This window comes from Alosa alosa, chromosome 1 (genome assembly GCF_017589495.1).
Source record: "Alosa alosa isolate M-15738 ecotype Scorff River chromosome 1, AALO_Geno_1.1, whole genome shotgun sequence".
Classification (NCBI taxonomy): Eukaryota; Metazoa; Chordata; class Actinopteri; order Clupeiformes; family Clupeidae; genus Alosa; species Alosa alosa.
Window position 1 is genome coordinate 8,548,342 of NC_063189.1, and position 17,356 is coordinate 8,565,697.

Genomic DNA, 17,356 nt, shown 5'->3' on the forward strand with positions numbered 1-17,356 from the left:
TCTGTCAGCAGGACCTAGTGTTTTAAAAGTGTACCTTCCATCAACATTCCTGTCTGAATGTCTAATAATGAAACACCACAAATGCATGTTTGATCAGAGCAGAACTTAAATGTTAAACTGTAAAAGTGTAAATTTAGTATATGCTGAAATATATGGTCTATGATATGAAATGACCTAAAATGCAACCAGCCCATGAGAAAGATTAGTTGTCCACATGTCAAGTGTCAAGCATTTTCTTTCAGGATTTATGTTTTACTAACATTTTTATTGTATTTTACATGAAAATTGCTTGAGGAAAAAAAAAATGAAATTAATAAAGTAATCCAAAGCAGACTCCAGAAACAACTAAATGGGAGCTCACCAGTTCAGTGGTTTCCGTGCGTCTGTGTGGCACATGGTGATGTTTTTCTGGCCTCAGGTAAGTTATCACACTAGATTATTAAACCCACTTTATAAAATGGGAATGGTTTGAGGCTAGCAAAGGCACTTCCTGCAACTGCAGGGGCCCTCCAGAGACCAGAAGACCATGTGGGAGGCCAAACCAACACGCTCTAATTCTAATTGATTCCGGGTGCTTGCCAGTCCTGAAGCTATAAGCGTGAGCTCAACTTCAGAGTGTTGTTATCATTTAAGTGTCACTCAAAGTCTGTCTATTTGTCCCTGATGAACTGATATTATTCTTGCTGCATATCAGTTATTCATGATAAATTATGACATAGGCCTACAGCATATCAGACAGCAATGTTACATCTTTACAACATTTTTATATTGGTGGGAAAAGAAATGAATTCATTTCCCTGTGTCTCAGTACAGGCCACATAATGCAATTAATGCATATTGAATGATCCATCATATTGAGATAAGTATTAGTTGGCAGTTTAAGTTTTGATGCTACATTATCTGTTGATCTTTTGCTGCTCTCCGTTTGTGAAATAAGAAATCTGTGCTGCTATGCCAGTGGTATTGAGGCTTCTTTGTCCTGAATCAATCCCAAATTAATTTGAGCCATTTTCATTCATTTCATTGATTGTATTTTACTAGGGACCTTACATGGAAGTGCCTCAGCAGTTTAGGCCACCCCCTACTGCTAACTATGTTACTGAGTGCTGCCACCTAGTGGTGTGAAGGCGACACCGACATTATTTGTCACTGAGAGCCCATAGGAGCTGAGCATAGTAGAGAAGAGATTAATACAAGAACAAACTTAAGCATTTGAAGGATGTTACATTTCTGATTATTGACTGAAAAGCAAAATTGGAAACTTCATTACACATTTCACAGTGGAACAAGACTAGGTCTGAGTTGAATTTCATCATATTCTTGATAAACATACAGTCTAAACTTCAACATCTCTTACGCTGCCTGACTAAGTAACAGATGAATTCAAAATAAAGCTAATAGATACGCCTGTTGTAATGCTGAAATAAAGTTGACAAAGACTGCAATTGTTGCTATAGGCAACTCTGAGAAATATATTTATCCAATATGAACACACACAATATTTAAAATAAGTAAAAAAGTAAAACTGATATCCTTTGATAATGTAAAATGTATTTATGGCTACACTGAACATATAAAAGCTGTGGTGAGTACTAAGGTACATCTTAATAATGGGTGCTTACAATATTCATCACACTGTACATCTTAAACACAGCATGGAACAAACATGGCATTGAGTCTGACTAATGTCTGAAATTAACTTTCTGCTTGTTTGCTCTGGCTACATTTTACAGCCTTATCACACAGATTAGTTTTAGATATGAAATCCGAAACTATTGCACATAACAAATATGGTGTAATAACATTTAGGCATAATAGAACATAAATACGAGAAAAGATCCACTTATCAATGTCCTGTAATTTAATCAGTGCAACCACATGGATTGGGCCATGTAGCCTTCCCTACCTACCATTTAATGAAAGCAAAGTCACAGTATTTGAATTGTAATTATTCATAAAGGCAAAGTGTTCCTCATACACAGTTGGAGGAGAGATTTCTTATATTCCCAACGGTTCTCTTTAAAATACTAGAACATTTCGTTAAAAATATAATTAACATAACAATATCTTCCTATTCCCAATTCATTCCATCCTAATACTATACCATCCCTAATTTAAGAAGTACAGTGTTTCTTAATAAAGGCACAAAGATAGTCAAAGAAAAGATCAACAAATTACATTCAAGAAATATTTAATGGTATTATAATTGCACAAGGTCCAGTTTATGATACCTTGACTTCAAGTGCCTAGCTGTATCAATCACATATTAAGGTGCAAGTACACATAAAATGTTTACATGTTTACATGAAAACACAGCTATGCATGCAAAAATATATATATATATATAACATTGAGATTTGATGCTTTCTGCAACATTTCCCTGGCTGACAACAGGTCAAAACTTAATGAAAAAACAAAATACAAAATTAGAAAACAAAAATGCAAAATCAAAAGGGGTGACTTTCCTGCCATACATTCTGGGTGGGTTTGTAGCACAGTTGATGCAAATTCTAGTTTGGCTTTGACTATAAATGTACAAAGAGTTTAGACACTACAATGGGTCTAATGACCAGATTTGGGCATCTGTGAAAATCTGTGATTGTTTGGCCGCATGACAGTACCATGCACTGAAAAATAATCTGTAAAAAAGGAAAATGCAACGGTCTGCCCATTCCCATAACTTTTCTATACATTTATAGACAATTCCTTCACTCCTGTAATGGAAAGTTTCTTAAAATATTCCTTGAAATATTTAAATATTTCTATGAATATCATTTTGGAAAAAAGAAATCAACATGGACAGAAATCTCTTAGATCAACCATCCCTGTGTTCTCCCTCCCTCACAGCGTGCCAAACCCCATGTCTAATTAAAGTAAATAACAAGGAAAATCGCCACTTGTCAACCCACCAGAGTCCCTGCACACCCACCCAACCCACCGTTCACAATCTCTGGCTAAACACCCACATCTGCCTGGTCAGTGGCGGCCCAGCAGTTTGGAGAAGAAGCCCGCGGGCCTGCTACCGCCCCTGGGCTGGGCCTGGGCCGCCCGACCCCCTGCCCTCTCCAGGCCCAGCTCCCCCTCCAGCTGCTCCAGCTCGGCCTGATCCAGCAGCTCAAAGTCCTCCGCCTCGCTGTCCGAGTCTTCGGCCAGAGCCTGGGCCAGCGCGGCCGGCGGGGTGGAGGCGGACGAGGACGACGAGAAGGATGGGCAGGCGGCGTCCGCGGAGGCTGGGCTCATGGCGGAGGCCACGGTCGCTTCCAGCCGCTCCTGGATGGCAGCGGTGACGGCGGCGGCGATGACGTCGCCGGCCATGCGCTCCACCAGCTGCAGAGTGGGGTCTGGACGCTGCTCGGCCGCCAGGGACGCCCTGCCCTGCTCGCTACGCTGTTTGTGTTTGGGCTTTGTCTGGGGCGCCGGGGAGGGCAGACCGATGCTGAGGTCTTCATCGTCGTCGCCGTTGGTCCCCAGACCGTTATCTAGCGATGGGAAGTCTGGGAGGCCGCCAGCAAACAGCTCCTCATGGTCGCTGGGTCGGTCCAGGTCTGAGGCCAGATGGAAGAGATGCGACAAGGTCACGGCTGAGTATCAAATGTTCTAAAAGACCACGCTGATGACCAATGAATTTTCTAATTTTTACCCAATAGTAACTTCAAGTTATCAATTGATGCAGAAAAGCTAATGATCAATAGATTACTAAGGGAATAAGAGCTTAAGAAGCTGAAAACATGGACCAGCCCACCTTCTGAGTTCTCTGTTTGTGGTGAGTGCCCTTCGGACAGGTTGAAGGTGCCATTTTCTGTCCATGTCACTTCTGAGGGCTCTGTGTCTGATAGGGACAGCTCCTTATACACAGTTGAGTCCAGCTGTAGGGGACAATACAAGGGACATGAGTCAGTGGTGAGGCAAGACATAAATCTGCATGAAAGTATTGCCATGAGCAAGCTGTTGTGTGTTGGGCTGAAAGATTGTAATATTGCAGTTAAAATTGCAATCTTAAAAGTAGAAGCACAACTGGACATTTAGTCAAGATCCACACGTATTGTTGAATCTTAAAATGATTCCTTAATCTTAAATGCCTGCTTACTGCTTTTGTTAGATCACCTGTCTTTTCCCATAAAATAAGATATAGATTTTCATAACCTCACACACAACCACACATCAAAATCCACTCCCAAGTTCATTCAGAATACAGTCTAGTTATAGTATGGAGGACCAGCCAAGGTTAATGTAAATGTAACAGTAGTAGTCTGATATTTGAACACACAAACACGTGTTGACTGTCAGATGCAGAGTCATGTGATGGAGACTGGGTCAAACCAACCTTGGGGAAAAGAGAAGACAGGTCAGCCTCGATGCTCTCATGTTCTTCCTGGGCCTGGAGGACTCTCTTCTCTAGTGAAACACAAGCAGAAACGATTCCCATTTTAAGGCTATTATTGTCATTTCATTTGGTGTTAATATATTTTTCTTTAACATATCAACATATCTATCCTTAAGTCTGTCTGTGGTCTCTCTCTCTCTCTCTCTCTCTGTGTGTGTGTGTGTGTGTGCGTGTGTGTGTGCATTTTAGGTGTTAAGTGTACTACCATGGTTTTCTTTGATCTTCTGAAGGAACTGTCCTAGTCCAAAGTCCAGTTTCTGCAGAACTGGCTCGAACCACAGTCCGAAGTCATGTGATGACACCAGGGGCCAGAGGAAGATGCCAAGCACTGGAACAGAAGGAGAAGCCATTAGCACCTTGCACACCTCTGCCAGAGGGCTCACCCCAAAGCGCTGACTATAGGGGAACTCAGGAAACCAGAGACAGCGTGACAAAGTCGTCATGGTTACATTCCTCTGAATTACCTGGAAGCCTTCTGCTGGTCATTCTGAAATGGAGAGATTATTCAGACATGTATGGCCATTGAGCCTTACCTTTCCAACCCCACTTTAATACTCGAGAGTGAATATCTAAGCATCAGATTCCGACCAAAATACATCTACAGCATTTGAATGGGAATTATGTTACAGATGTTATACTTGGCAACTCGGCCTTCGCAGCCATACATGTCAACAGATAAAATGATTCATGGTATAGGACTTATTGTGTATCATGTGTAAGTGTTTTTAAACATTTAAACATTACTTACCTAATATATATGAGAGGACAATTCCAGGAATGTAGCGTCCAAGAACCGCCAGGAAGGAGCACAAGCTGCATACAAGCAGGCAGAACTGGAGGGGGACGGAAATGGATGTCTCATGTCAATATGAAATATACGGTCAGTGAGTAAACAAACTCTAAACAATAACAATATAACTGTGTAAATATGGTCGCCATTTTATATACCTTTCCAGGGTTCTGTTGCTTGAAAGAAGACGTCTCCTCCAAGAACAGTTTGAAGCTGGTCCAGGAATCTGTGATTTGTGATGCCGGTTCCAATTCCCCACCATGCCTAGAGTGAATCATCTCCCAACTATGATGCAAGGAGACCAGATATGAGGAATATTTTCTCCATGAAATGAGATGCTGGATTTGTTTACATTGTTGTACACATTATACTTGCTATAAGCATATGCTACCCTAACTAATAAAACACTCTGATAAACTTGCATCTCTTCTTGTCCTGCACACATCCAGACCAGTGAACAGTGAAAAAATGAAATTCCTGTGTGTAGTTCATTTTTTCTGTATCTGTATCTTATAACTTTTCCTTCTCTACCACATACTGAGGAGTTGAGTATCAGACCAATGGGCCCTTTTCATTAAAGACATTCTCTGAGTCCTAACACGAGCCTGACTTCCTAGATCTATCCATCTCACTCAGTTCCTCTGAAGATGGTCGTAAAGTGGAGGTTAGAAGCCTAATCTGTAAGTATCTCCTTTACATTCCACTGACGTAAGCAAGCATCACATGCACCTTGTCTATAGGTCAGGCCATCATAGGTCATCGGAGATGATCAAAGATATGTCCCTGCAGACTTTCCTCTTGTTTAGGGTTGCCACTAACATTTGAGCATGACCTAACAAACCTTTTCAGTGGACTACAGCCAGTTATACAGTGTCAGACAGACACTGACACAGACACTGAAAATCTTGAATTTCCCCTGGGGATCAATAAAGTATCTATCTATCTATCTATCTATCTATCTATCTATCTATCTATCTATCTATCTATCTAAAAAGTGAATGTATTTCCACTGAAGAATTATGTATACGTCAAACCATCCAAAATATCTGTCCTGTGCCCTTCCTGTGCCCATTTATGATCCTGTACCAGAGACATGAATGTCGTCGGCTACCCTGACAAAATGCTTGAGACTCCTTGCAGTCACATGAACATGTACAGGAAGTGCACTGGCTTGGAAACTGGAAGCTAAGAGAACTGAGTGCCACGTATTTGTTCTCTGTCAGGGGCCACAAAACACTCTTGTTCCAGAGGAATTAGATTATGCTACGCCCGATGTTGAGAAGCTTAACCAACAACAATGTAGCTAGGCTACCCACCACAAAACACCAACTGTAAACAGTGTCAGAATAGGGTCACCTGGGTTACTCTCAATTTGTTTGCTTGCGATGCTGAAGCAGTGTGTTGGCTGTTGTGACGATACTCCCCATATAAAACAGCTATAAGTTATGACATACAGATGGCCAAGGTCATTTTAACACACTAAACATATGTTGGCAATATTGTAAAATGGAATTACCTCTTGATACATTGATTTACCATTCTGTAGAATGGAGTGAGGAGAGGAATGGAAGACAAAGTTAGTCAAATTCAATAACAATGGCTATATTTAAACCAGCAAGCTGAAGGCCAACACTGTCTCTCCCACAGCTGTCTGAAAGACTGCTTGTGTGAAATGGTTTGAATTCTTAGTACAGATCTGGTTACAGCGATGTACAGAGAGATTCTTCCAACTTAACACCACATTCAGGTCAAAAGGGGAAAAGGAGCTTGCCACAACATAGTCCATGTAACACGTTCCCCCGTTTTAGAAGCATTAGATTTTCAAATGTTGGGGTGGTCTGCGTATTGCCCCTAAGACCTATGATCTTGCACTGTTAGTGACATGCTTCCCAAAGTCAAGTCTCAGGAAATGCTTTGCATCGATATCTAGTCTGTGTTCCATTGTTAAGCTGTTGGGCTTCAAAATGGGTGATTAGGCAGTTGTAGTTCCTCTCTACTAAACACCTCCAGTGATGACAGCTGCGCTTAAGAAACACAACTCCTCCTTCACAACTCTCCACCCCTTCAGCCATATCCAAATAACAGTCAAGGGACATAGATTACAATTAGATCACGTAATGCAATAAACTCCCCCATGTGGCCATTAAAAAAAGGCCGACAATTGGATCATATGTATTCCTTAAAGTAAAAACAAGGACTTTACAGGGAATTAATAACCAAAGTGATATAGTATAACACAACACATAAAGTTACAATGTTTCTTGTCATCAATAACTACACATATAACTCCATTGTAAGCATTTTTGTAAGAATTACAACAAACGTATTCTTGCTATTACATATTTGTCTATGACGTCTTCTAAAATGTCTTTCCTTTAATTTCCCATTCTAATTTATCTTCCACACTCCCTGTGGATGCCATTGTCAGCCACTCCGGAGCCCAACGAGAGTGACTCGCTCAGACATGAAGGTTCATTTGAGATCAACAACATATGGACATATGGACTACCAGGAATGTGTGGTTGTTACTTGGAACACACATGTTAATAGCCTGGTGGTCCTCCCCTCGTGAAGCCTTCAGGGTCATTAATCTTACTGTGGGGACATTCTGGGTACATGCAGCTGGTCAAGACAGCATCACTCACAGACATGGGGTGCAAGAGCTGGCAGGACTGAAGCATGCTGGGGGTTTCACCGTCGCCCGCGTGTGAGAGTGGACGCAAGGGGGAGGTTGCGTCAGAGCTCCTGCCAGGAGACAGTGTTTGTTTCTGTCACAGCGCAGCTCCCCCCGGGCCCCCGCGCCCAGACATGCGGGGGTGACATTTCACAGGCCTGACCTCACAGGAGCGTGATCCCCACATGATTCTCTTGGGCTGGTGCGTCTCCCTGCCAGCTCCCCTTCTGACCGCTCCAGCGCAGACCAGATAATGTCCTTTAAGAACCTGGCAATCCTCTATCGTGTTGTGAAATAAAGTTTGTAACGACAGATCCTGCCTGGTCGAGTGCCAAGGAATTCATTTAACTAGGTCACTGAACAAATCCGAAGAGATGGGAATAAAGTAATGTTACTCAACTCTCAACCAGCCCAGACCAAATTATGAGTTTAGAAAAAAAAAAGTTATATAAAGAGTAAGAGTGTAGAGCTGCCTGCTACGCAGCGATTCACTAGTTTGATGGCACAAAATAAAAAGACAAGCACCTCAAAAGTGCATGTTGGGGGGAAGCAAGTGTGTATCCTGTGATGCTTCCGTCTGGAGACCCAGAAGGCGAGCGAGGCCCGCCTGCCAGCTGCAGCACTGGCTCCTCCGCTAATCATTAGAACAACACAGAGAGCGATGCATCAGAGGCTCTAACGAGGCCCTGCGACAGGCGGCATAAAAATAACCCAAGACAAACAGTCAAACAATGCCAACAATGGTGGCAAAACGCAGCTCTTCCATCTGCCCCACTGACGAAGGCAATCGCACTGTTTACACTCTCAACTGTGTGCGCCTTCTCAAAGGGCCTCCCCCTGCCTGAGCCCAGACCCCCTTCAAGACAATAGCCATGGGGGCCAGACCAGTGCAAAGCCTGTGAGGTAAGGTGCCACATATTCCAATGCCATCTAGTCTCCAAGCATGTATGACCTTGATACAGCCACATGCCACAGAAATCAGTACAGTCCCCTGGCAAAAAGTAGGGCATACCATGACAAAGTGCTCATGGACAAAATATAGTCACCAACAACAGTGGGATATGACATTGCACATTTTGACTCACAGCACGTACACTTATAAACCAGTTGTTCTTGTAATACTGGCATATATGGAGATATTGGAGATACAAGAGATTGACAATTGTAATTTTTTTACTAATGTGATCGGTTGTTACAAAACCATACCCATTAAGGCATTGACATAATGGAAACGACATTCATACAACACACTACAGATAGAGCTGCTAAGGAACAATTTTACCTCTTTCTAGACCATTGATTTTATGTACTTACCTCTCTTACTTCCTCATCTCCTACCAAACTCTCCTCTCTCCTGCTACCTCTCTCACACATACACACATTTGCATTACTGTGTGATGGCACCTTCGTTACCTTCTCCTTGTTCCCCGGTCCTCCTCAGAAATCTCACAGGCTCTGTTTTCTAACATTGAGACCCCTGAAGGCTCTCTGTATGCCCGCTTGAGTGGGTGTCTTCTCTGCGGCTGGGTTATGACGGGGTCACCGCAGACTGTGGCTCAAATCGGATTTCCAGCACTATCTTGCTCACTGGTTCATAGGTGCCACATGGAAGGAGAGTGAGTTGTGTTTATGTTGAATGAGGCCTGAGTGTCACTATTTCAACTGGCCCAGTCTAAAAATACCACAGTCACACAGCATTCCATCAGACCAGAGGAGGGAGGTGGTGTGTGTGTGTGTGTGTGTGTGGGAGGGGAGGGGAGGGGGCTGAGTGAGGGCACCCCCCCCTCCCACACACACACACACACACACACACACACACACACACACACACTTCTTTCTTCACACACCTAATGTTCCTTTCACACCAAATATCCTCCTATCTCCTCTGGAAAAAAAATAATACAGCAAAACAGATAAATAATAAATAAGTCGAAATCGTAATGAAAGCATGCCCATGCTTTTGAATGGCTTTATAAGCAGGTGGCACTGCGTCTGTCAGATGTTGCTGCAGTATCATATGCACACACTCCTAAGAAATTGCGCAAGTTTTGACACAGTCATGCTAAACCATTCACTAAACACAAACTATAAATGTGTGCTTGTCTTGTGTCACATGGATCATTGGAACATGAAAATATCAACACGAAAACAGAGCACAGGTGCACAGGGACATGTATTAAATGCACAGGAACATGTATAAAATACACAGGAACATGTATTAAAATTATGTTTATGACGTGATAAAATTATATTATCAGGATGGCCATTACAAATGACTGTACCTAATTACTATCATATTCAAAATGATGATGCCATAGGAAGAGAAATAACTTCATATCAAAGTTGAGTTCTAATAGGATCCCACTCCATCTACTTCAGGACCTTTCTGTGGTGATACTACAGTAAACACTGAGATATTGTTCTGATTACAATGTCCTTACACAGACTTAGATATAGTAGATATTAGATACATAGATAGTAGAAGCCATTAAGTCAAGTAAGTAAGTCAAGTAATTATTTTATGACCAAACCACTGACCGAACTGTCAGTTCCCAAATTAGTTGGATACATCATGGAGAAACATGTTTTCTTTTCCCTTTCTCATTTCTTAACAAACTGACATAGATACAGTAGATCACTTGACAGTCATGAAGTATCCACAGCAGACTTGACAGCGTTCCCAGAGTTAGCGTGGAACACACACCATTCACTGACCAATAGTAGCCTGCATTTTAGAGCACACCCTCTGCTGCTAAACATAACTGCTGATTGGTTATTTCCTGGACCCAACAGCATCCCATCCAATGGGGTTCATCAAGAGTCAGATGGCGACGTGATGAGGGTGGATGACCTGTGAGTAGTTCCTGAAGCTCAGAAATGGCTGTGTCATCCTGTCCATTACACACAGCACTCACAGTAAACCCAACAAGCAGCTCGACTCCTCACCTTTCGCAATAACACCGGCAAAATCAGCCACATCCGGCAAAAGAAACACGCTCACTGCAGGCCTCTAAAAAGCACTGCAAAAACTAAAACCCAAACAATGACCTCAAGTCTTTGGAATAGTTTCATGTTGTGTAATCAAATAAATAAGACTGTAATTCGTCCTGATATAGAGGGCTAAGCCCTTCCAACAGGCATGCTTTGTGATATGTGAGGTCCCATGTGCTTGGGACATAATTTGCTCCAACTGAAATGCAGTGAGGGAAAGAGCGGCAGTGACTGTATATGTCTGAGGACATAGCTACATTTTCGGTTGTAATATCAGAGTACAGAGCGATTTTATATGTGCTTATGGTTAAATACAGTATATATCCATGATTACAGCAGTCTGACCACCAGTAGTCCATGGTCCACAACAGCTTTGTGTATTAACTAGACATGCCCTCTGATTTAGAGGCCTTCACCGAAACACAGCAGTAGAGGTAAAGAAAATACCTGTGGTTGCATCAGATTAACGTATAGTGTACACTGTACTTCACCACAACAAGGCACTCTTTCAACAGTCAATAATCTGAGAATGTCACAGAGAAGCACACCGTAAAATCTGAAGGACACTGTTTATTAGGCACAATAGGGCACTGGAGTTCACATAGGAGGGGAAAAACAAATGATGAACCCCATGACCCATGTTGACATGGGCCTCCATAACTGACTGGCCAGGGAAGTGGCTCTCTGGGAGACCTCCTCTTTAGTGAGGTCCACCTCACATAAACACCCACAGGGGAATCCGTCTGCTCCAGTGACATAAGTGACACTGGCTCTCAAAAATAAAGATGGCCTCTGACCAGTATCAAGAGACGGCAACAGGAGAGGACAATTATTCACTACAAGATATGTCAAGAATAACAGAAAATTATGAAAACTGACAAATGTTTTTGTTTTGTTTTTTGCTTAACTCAGACAGCTGGGTAGACAAATTAAACTGTGACAATGACCTACCATCAGGGCTTCACAAAATAGTCATATGACTGGCTATCTAATGGATGCACTATATATGTGTTGTTATTTCAAAGCATGTCTGAATGTGTTTGTAATCAGGTAGACATGCTGTCACTGTAAAAGTTGCTCATTGCCCTGGTCACAGTGACAGACTGCCATTCCTTCCCCAGGAAAAATGGCATTAGATCTATCTACGCTCAACAGTTGCATCAACAGCAGCGTATATATGACAGTTAGGAAGGGGTACATTGGATGCCAGACAACCGGTCGGCTGTTGTGAAGCATTGTGAATGTCTGAAGTATTGTTGTGAAGACTGCCAAAGATGGAGAAAAAAAAACACTTGGCTCCATCTAGTGGAGAAAAGTTAAAGTGTCCAAAACAGGGCTGTTGTCTGGTTTGGAGTGACCTTTGCATTAAACCTGATGTAAACAATGTTAGAAAGTCTTGAGCTAGTAACTGTAGGAGTATACCAACATTGATTAATTGTTGTCTGCATACACAAAACTCTCTGAGAGTTTCCTTCTTTAATAACTGAGTTGTTAGGGGCTGCTTATCTCATGATAATCCAACTTTTTCTATGAGTGCATAATATATTCTAGTAATTGCAATACTAATGTAATGGCATGTATCTTTTCAAAAAAGCATTACTTAGAACTTTATTTCTGCTAAAGAAAAAAGATTCATTGAACCCTTAGGCTTACTGTATGATGTACTGATGGCGCTGTAGGCTATTAATAACATTAGAATTCCTAAACATACCTTCCAGTCATACTGTGCCATAAAGGAGTTCCTATGGAAAAGAAAAAGAAAATAGTGTAAGTACTATCTCTCACCCCTTATCCATTACAACTACTTTGATGGTTAAAAGTTAAATCCATTAGCACAAACAAGCTGTTGCATTCTTCACAGTACTTTAAGCTCACTACGCTAACCTCCCCATCCATACAGCACTGCATGTCAAACCCAAACATGATGGGCCTTCAGCTGAGTGCTAGAGTGTGTCCTGCTGTTGCACAAGGCTTATAGCTGAATCATTAGGAGATAATCCTCCTCTGCTGAGGCATGGCGTGACAGCCACAGTATGTGATTATTTACCCACAGCCCCTTTCTGCTCTCTTACCAGATGGATACAAATCAACAGTGTAGATGAATTACTGTCTATCAGGCCTGATGCATTAGCCATGGAGCACATATGATAGGCTAATGGTTACCTGAGCAAACTATCTGACACAGGAAGGATGATGATCTCATCTTTTCCTTTAAATGGATCTGATGTTGATGACGTAACCACTATACTAACTAAAAGCAGAAGTATTGGGAATCTATGCAAGATCATCATCAGCATGTACTGTACCTTTGGATCTCATCAGGTACAGATCCCGTATAAACTGTAGGACGACCATCAGAGCCAGACTCAAGCACATGAGGCTGAATAGTTTGCAGGGACTAAGGGTCACAAACCTGTGGGGGGAACGAAGAAGCATAAGAGGGCAGTGACTGGTTTCAAATGGGGTTTTTAAATAGCCTATAGAGGAAGTGATGGTGATATTCAAGAAAAAAACTTTTCACATGAACATGCACCTGTCCAGTTCAGGTGTATGTCTTTTTACCATTCTAGTGCCAGCATATATCTCCTACATTGACGAAGTTGCATCAAGGCTACTACAAGAAAACAGCATCCATGTTGTTTTTACTGTAAGTGTTCCTCTTTAATAACATAATAACACAAGGCCAGGCACAGATTACATCTGCAAAGCAGGAAAATGAATGCCTAATTTGCAAACCCAGCACCAACCTGCATTTTTGTGTGAACTACAGTCATAGGTCATCTTGGCCTGTTGCATACTGCAGAATGGTCAGTTATTCACGGATATGTGAATGACAATAAAATGCTGTTATGCTGATCTATTCAGCTGATGTTAAAGCATGGGGTGGCATTATCGACACGTGGCCACCAACTGGCTACCTTGACCAAAGCCAGGACAATTTTGGAAGACCTTGATATTTTGTTATATAAACAATGCATTTTGAATCTCTTACCAGAAAACTGAATTGGTGACAACAAAGATTGAGGAAGTCCAAAGCGGTCTCCTCCAGTTTATCACGACGGAGATGCGACAAAAGGGCGAGCCGACTGATGGATGTCGGGAACCGGCTGACAGCTCTTTCCCTGATTCCGCCATCGCCCCACCTGAGTCCCAGTGAGAATCTCTTTGCTGAGTATGTGCTCGTGAGCCCCGCCTCTTTTGTATCAACAGAGTCGTTTCTCTCCTAAAACGACATACAAAAATAATACTGTCTGGTCACGGTCCCCGTTCGTTGACAGCTGCTGTGGATGTTGTTGTTGCCCGGTCGTTGACGTAATTTCTAGGGCTGCCAGGGTTGCTTTGGGGTTGTTCTGACGTCACCATTTTCGCTCCGTAAGGGGAGGGCGGGGGTGCATTTAACTGGTCATCATACCATAGAACTATCGACTATAAATGCGGGATAAGGTGGAAAAGTGACAAGGTGAATGCAACGCCAAAGACAAAGATATTTTTTCTGTCATATAGCTGCAACTGTTAAACAAAATGTATAAACATAATATTTTCAACACTATATGTAGACCTATACAAAAATCAAGTATTTATGTGTGTGTGTGTGTGTGTGTGTGAGAGAGAGAGAGTCATCATGGATGGGCAAGTCATGAAAAAGAAAATATGTAGCCTACTGTTGCTTACATGGTTAGTTAATAAATCAAAATTATTCTTCAGCTGTTGAGTTTTAGTAGGCTACAGTAGAAAAAGTCAAAAAGCCTGACGGTCAGACTGAACAGGGGCTGTATTGAAAAAGAAAACATTTGGCATTTTCCCCTGCTGTCCTGACATCTATCATACATGGACGGTTCTGAATATCTGTCTGTCAGGGTCAGAGAAGAATGAAACTAAGAGTCCTGACCTATTTTACTCTCTTAGGAACTGAACTCTACAGAATTGCCTCAAAAACAAGGACACTTTTCCAAAGCCAAATCACAATCTGTAACATACTGTAGAGTAATTACAATCACAACAATCATCTTGAAAATGTAGTTTGATGTGTAGCTTTTCAAGGACTCCTTTTCCTTTTGGCTGGCAATCAGTGGAAGATTCTTATCACAATCTAGCCCTGTGCAAGTGAATAACCTTTCTCCCAGTCATTATTAACAGTGTACCAGAAAAGAAGTGTTGCAACACTAATTGGACTGAATTGCACTGGCAACAAAAGGCCCGGCTAGAAAATTCCAGCCCTGGTTTTACAGGGGCTGCTTTGTTGCTGCTGTGTTTGTTCTCTATTGCTGTGTTAACAGTTATCTTTTCTGTGGCAGCCTCTCCCCACCCTTCCACACAGTGCATGAAAGGCTCCTCTGCACGAATCAGCCCAGAGTTGTGTGGCACGGCACAGGGGGATGTTCCGGTCCGCTTTAGCCTGCCTTGCTACACACAGCCTGCATGGGACAGCCTGCAGACCCGAGAAGTGGCGTAGTAGCAGTAGCTGCCTCGCGGCTATGTTTTCCGGCCCTGCCCGCTGAGTGCCCAGTCTGCCAGAGCTGAGAAGAGGGCGAGATGATGGGACAGACACTGGAGGATGGCGTTGCCACCGAGGAGCTGGAATGCAAGATCTGCTACTGCCCCTACAGCCTCACCAGCCGCCGGCCCAAGGTGCTCGAGTGTTGCCATCGGCTGTGCGCTAAGTGCCTGGCCAAAATCCTGGACTTGGGAGAGTCGCCACCAAATGCGGTAGTGTGCCCATTCTGCCGGTACATCACCGGTTTGCCAGGGGAAGCAGTGGGCAGCCTCCCCGATGACTGCAACTTGGTGGCGGCACTGTCTCTCCAAGTGCGCAACCACAGAAATCTTCACGAGGGCCCTGGAGAGATCCTCCTCAGTCCCAGGCACCTGAGCTCTCTGGTGGGCCCATCTGCCACAGCCTCCCCCTCTTCTTTGCGCAGCTCCAACTATGTGGTCATCACCATCATGGAGTCCCCGCCGGAGTCCAATGACCCTCACACTGGGCCCCTGGCAGCACGCGGCAGGGACTACCGCTCCTCTAGCTTGGATTCCATGGCTTCTATCACACAGCGGTGGACAGTATGGAACTGTGCAGCCCTGCTGTGCCAGACGTCGGCCCGGGCCCTTGTGTGGCTCCTGGGGCTGTTGTACTTCAGCTCTCTTCCGATGGGCGTCTACTTGCTCATAATGCAGAAAACCACCTTGGGCGTGCTGCTGGTCAGCTTGGTGCCCGCTAGCCTGCTCATGATCATGGCATATGGGCTCTGCCAGTGCCTTTGCCACGAATTCTGGGACTGCGTGCCACCCTAACAACCAAAGGGAAACCTTTCACATCAGCAGCCTGACTTTAGTGACGTGTTGCTCCAGAGTGATTAGAGAAAAAATTATATGGATACCATTTTATTTCCTTTATTTTCCACCAGTTTTGGATAGTTTGGAACCAGCAAAAATGGATAATATATGATGGGGCAATGGACACAACTGAACACAAAGTAGTTTTCAGCTAGCAAAAGTAACATTATAACTCCCTGCTTTGCTAATAGCTGCTTTGAAATATTTGTCATTTGGTCCACCGAACACTGAGACGGAAAACACTTCTCAGTGTTAAGAACTTTAAATATGTAATTTATTAACTTTTAAAAAAATACTTTACAATGACAGACTGTCTGCATATTTATAGAGCACTCAACTGAATATGGAGACTGTATGTTTGCCTAACAGTAAATATATTGAGGAATGTTTTTGTGCAAAAATCTGAGGTATGTTAGTCTGAGCCACCAAATGCACTCTTGTGCAAAGTAACTGATCTGTGATTATCATTTAACGATCAAGTGTATGATTTCTCTGTGATGTATGGTATATGCAAAACAGATCAATGCCTTGAGTATGTTATGTTGTATAATTATTGTGACGTTTATAGTCATTTTGTCAGCTATCCTTTTTGTGACAAGAAATTAAATGGAGAAACACTTTTGGAATATTTGACTTGTGTGATCTTTGTAGTATGATGGGCTTTATAGAATACTACCCACAACATTTGGTTGACAGTGATGCTGAAAATTCAAGCCTGAATTTGAGACAAAGAATGAGTGTGCATTCAAAAGCAGATGATAAAAACATTTCTTTCTGAAAGGTTGAGTGCTGATATTTTTAATTGGGAAAGCATTGTCATCTTGTATCCTATAAAAAGCATTTCAATCAACAAACCATGTATTTATCTCATAATGAAAACAATGAGGAAAATCCAACCTTGAGGGGAAAATAATTTATCCAGGGGGGAAAAATTCCTCATAAAGAACAAAAACACATGTGCCACAAGTATTTACCATTAGTGACACCCTTAGTTAAGCTTTAACAAAATGGAACTAAAACTTGTTTTTCTCATTGATCATTTTCCCAAGCTATAGTCCATAACTTTCGGATTCACTAAGGTCTATTAGGCCTACAAATAATGAGCCACAAAGGTCAATACCATTCTTAACATGAGAAAGACAAGAGAACACACACTTTGGATAAAGGGAAAGTAGTTGACCTTTGT

The 17,356-nt window shown here is 42.6% G+C and overlaps 2 protein-coding genes across 5 annotated transcripts; one reads left to right on the plus strand and one right to left on the minus strand.

Annotated features, from left to right (window-relative positions):
* Positions 1-2,174: 2,174 nt before the first annotated feature.
* On the minus strand, positions 2,175-14,160 carry retreg1 (reticulophagy regulator 1). Of its 4 annotated transcripts, XM_048268877.1 has the most exons (9): positions 13,832-14,160; positions 13,146-13,252; positions 12,551-12,581; positions 5,333-5,459; positions 5,133-5,217; positions 4,590-4,712; positions 4,325-4,395; positions 3,743-3,866; positions 2,175-3,545 (listed from the first exon to the last, which is right to left on the minus strand). In XM_048268877.1, exons 1-9 carry the CDS (start codon positions 13,972-13,974, stop codon positions 2,977-2,979), a joined length of 1,380 nt encoding a protein of 459 aa, XP_048124834.1. In that variant the 5' UTR covers positions 13,975-14,160; the 3' UTR covers positions 2,175-2,976. The 4 variants fall into 4 exon arrangements, with proteins under 4 accessions (XP_048124834.1, XP_048124962.1, XP_048124873.1 ...); XM_048269005.1 differs by lacking the exons at positions 12,551-12,581; positions 13,146-13,252; positions 13,832-14,160 and adding an exon at positions 9,253-12,526; XM_048268916.1 differs by lacking the exons at positions 12,551-12,581; positions 13,146-13,252; positions 13,832-14,160 and adding an exon at positions 9,262-12,525.
* Positions 14,161-15,205: 1,045 nt separating this feature from the next.
* Positions 15,206-16,796, plus strand: rnf182 (ring finger protein 182). The gene has a single exon (XM_048269853.1). The coding sequence runs from the start codon at positions 15,373-15,375 to the stop codon at positions 16,126-16,128; it is 756 nt and encodes a 251-aa protein (XP_048125810.1). The 5' UTR covers positions 15,206-15,372; the 3' UTR covers positions 16,129-16,796.
* The last annotated feature ends 560 nt before the right edge of the window (positions 16,797-17,356 follow it).

Excerpts from the sequence above, each read along its gene's own strand:
- retreg1 (XM_048268877.1), bottom strand. The coding sequence starts at position 13,974 with ATGGCGGAATCAGGGAAAGAGCTGTCAGCCGGTTCCCGACATCCATCA. Across the intron at positions 5,218-5,332 it reads AGCAACAGAACCCTGGAAAG|TTCTGCCTGCTTGTATGCAG; the intron begins GTATATAAAATG and ends GTCCCCCTCCAG. Across the intron at positions 4,396-4,589 it reads GAAGATCAAAGAAAACCATG|AGAAGAGAGTCCTCCAGGCC; the intron begins GTAGTACACTTA and ends GTGTTTCACTAG.
- rnf182 (XM_048269853.1), top strand. The coding sequence starts at position 15,373 with ATGATGGGACAGACACTGGAGGATGGCGTTGCCACCGAGGAGCTGGAA.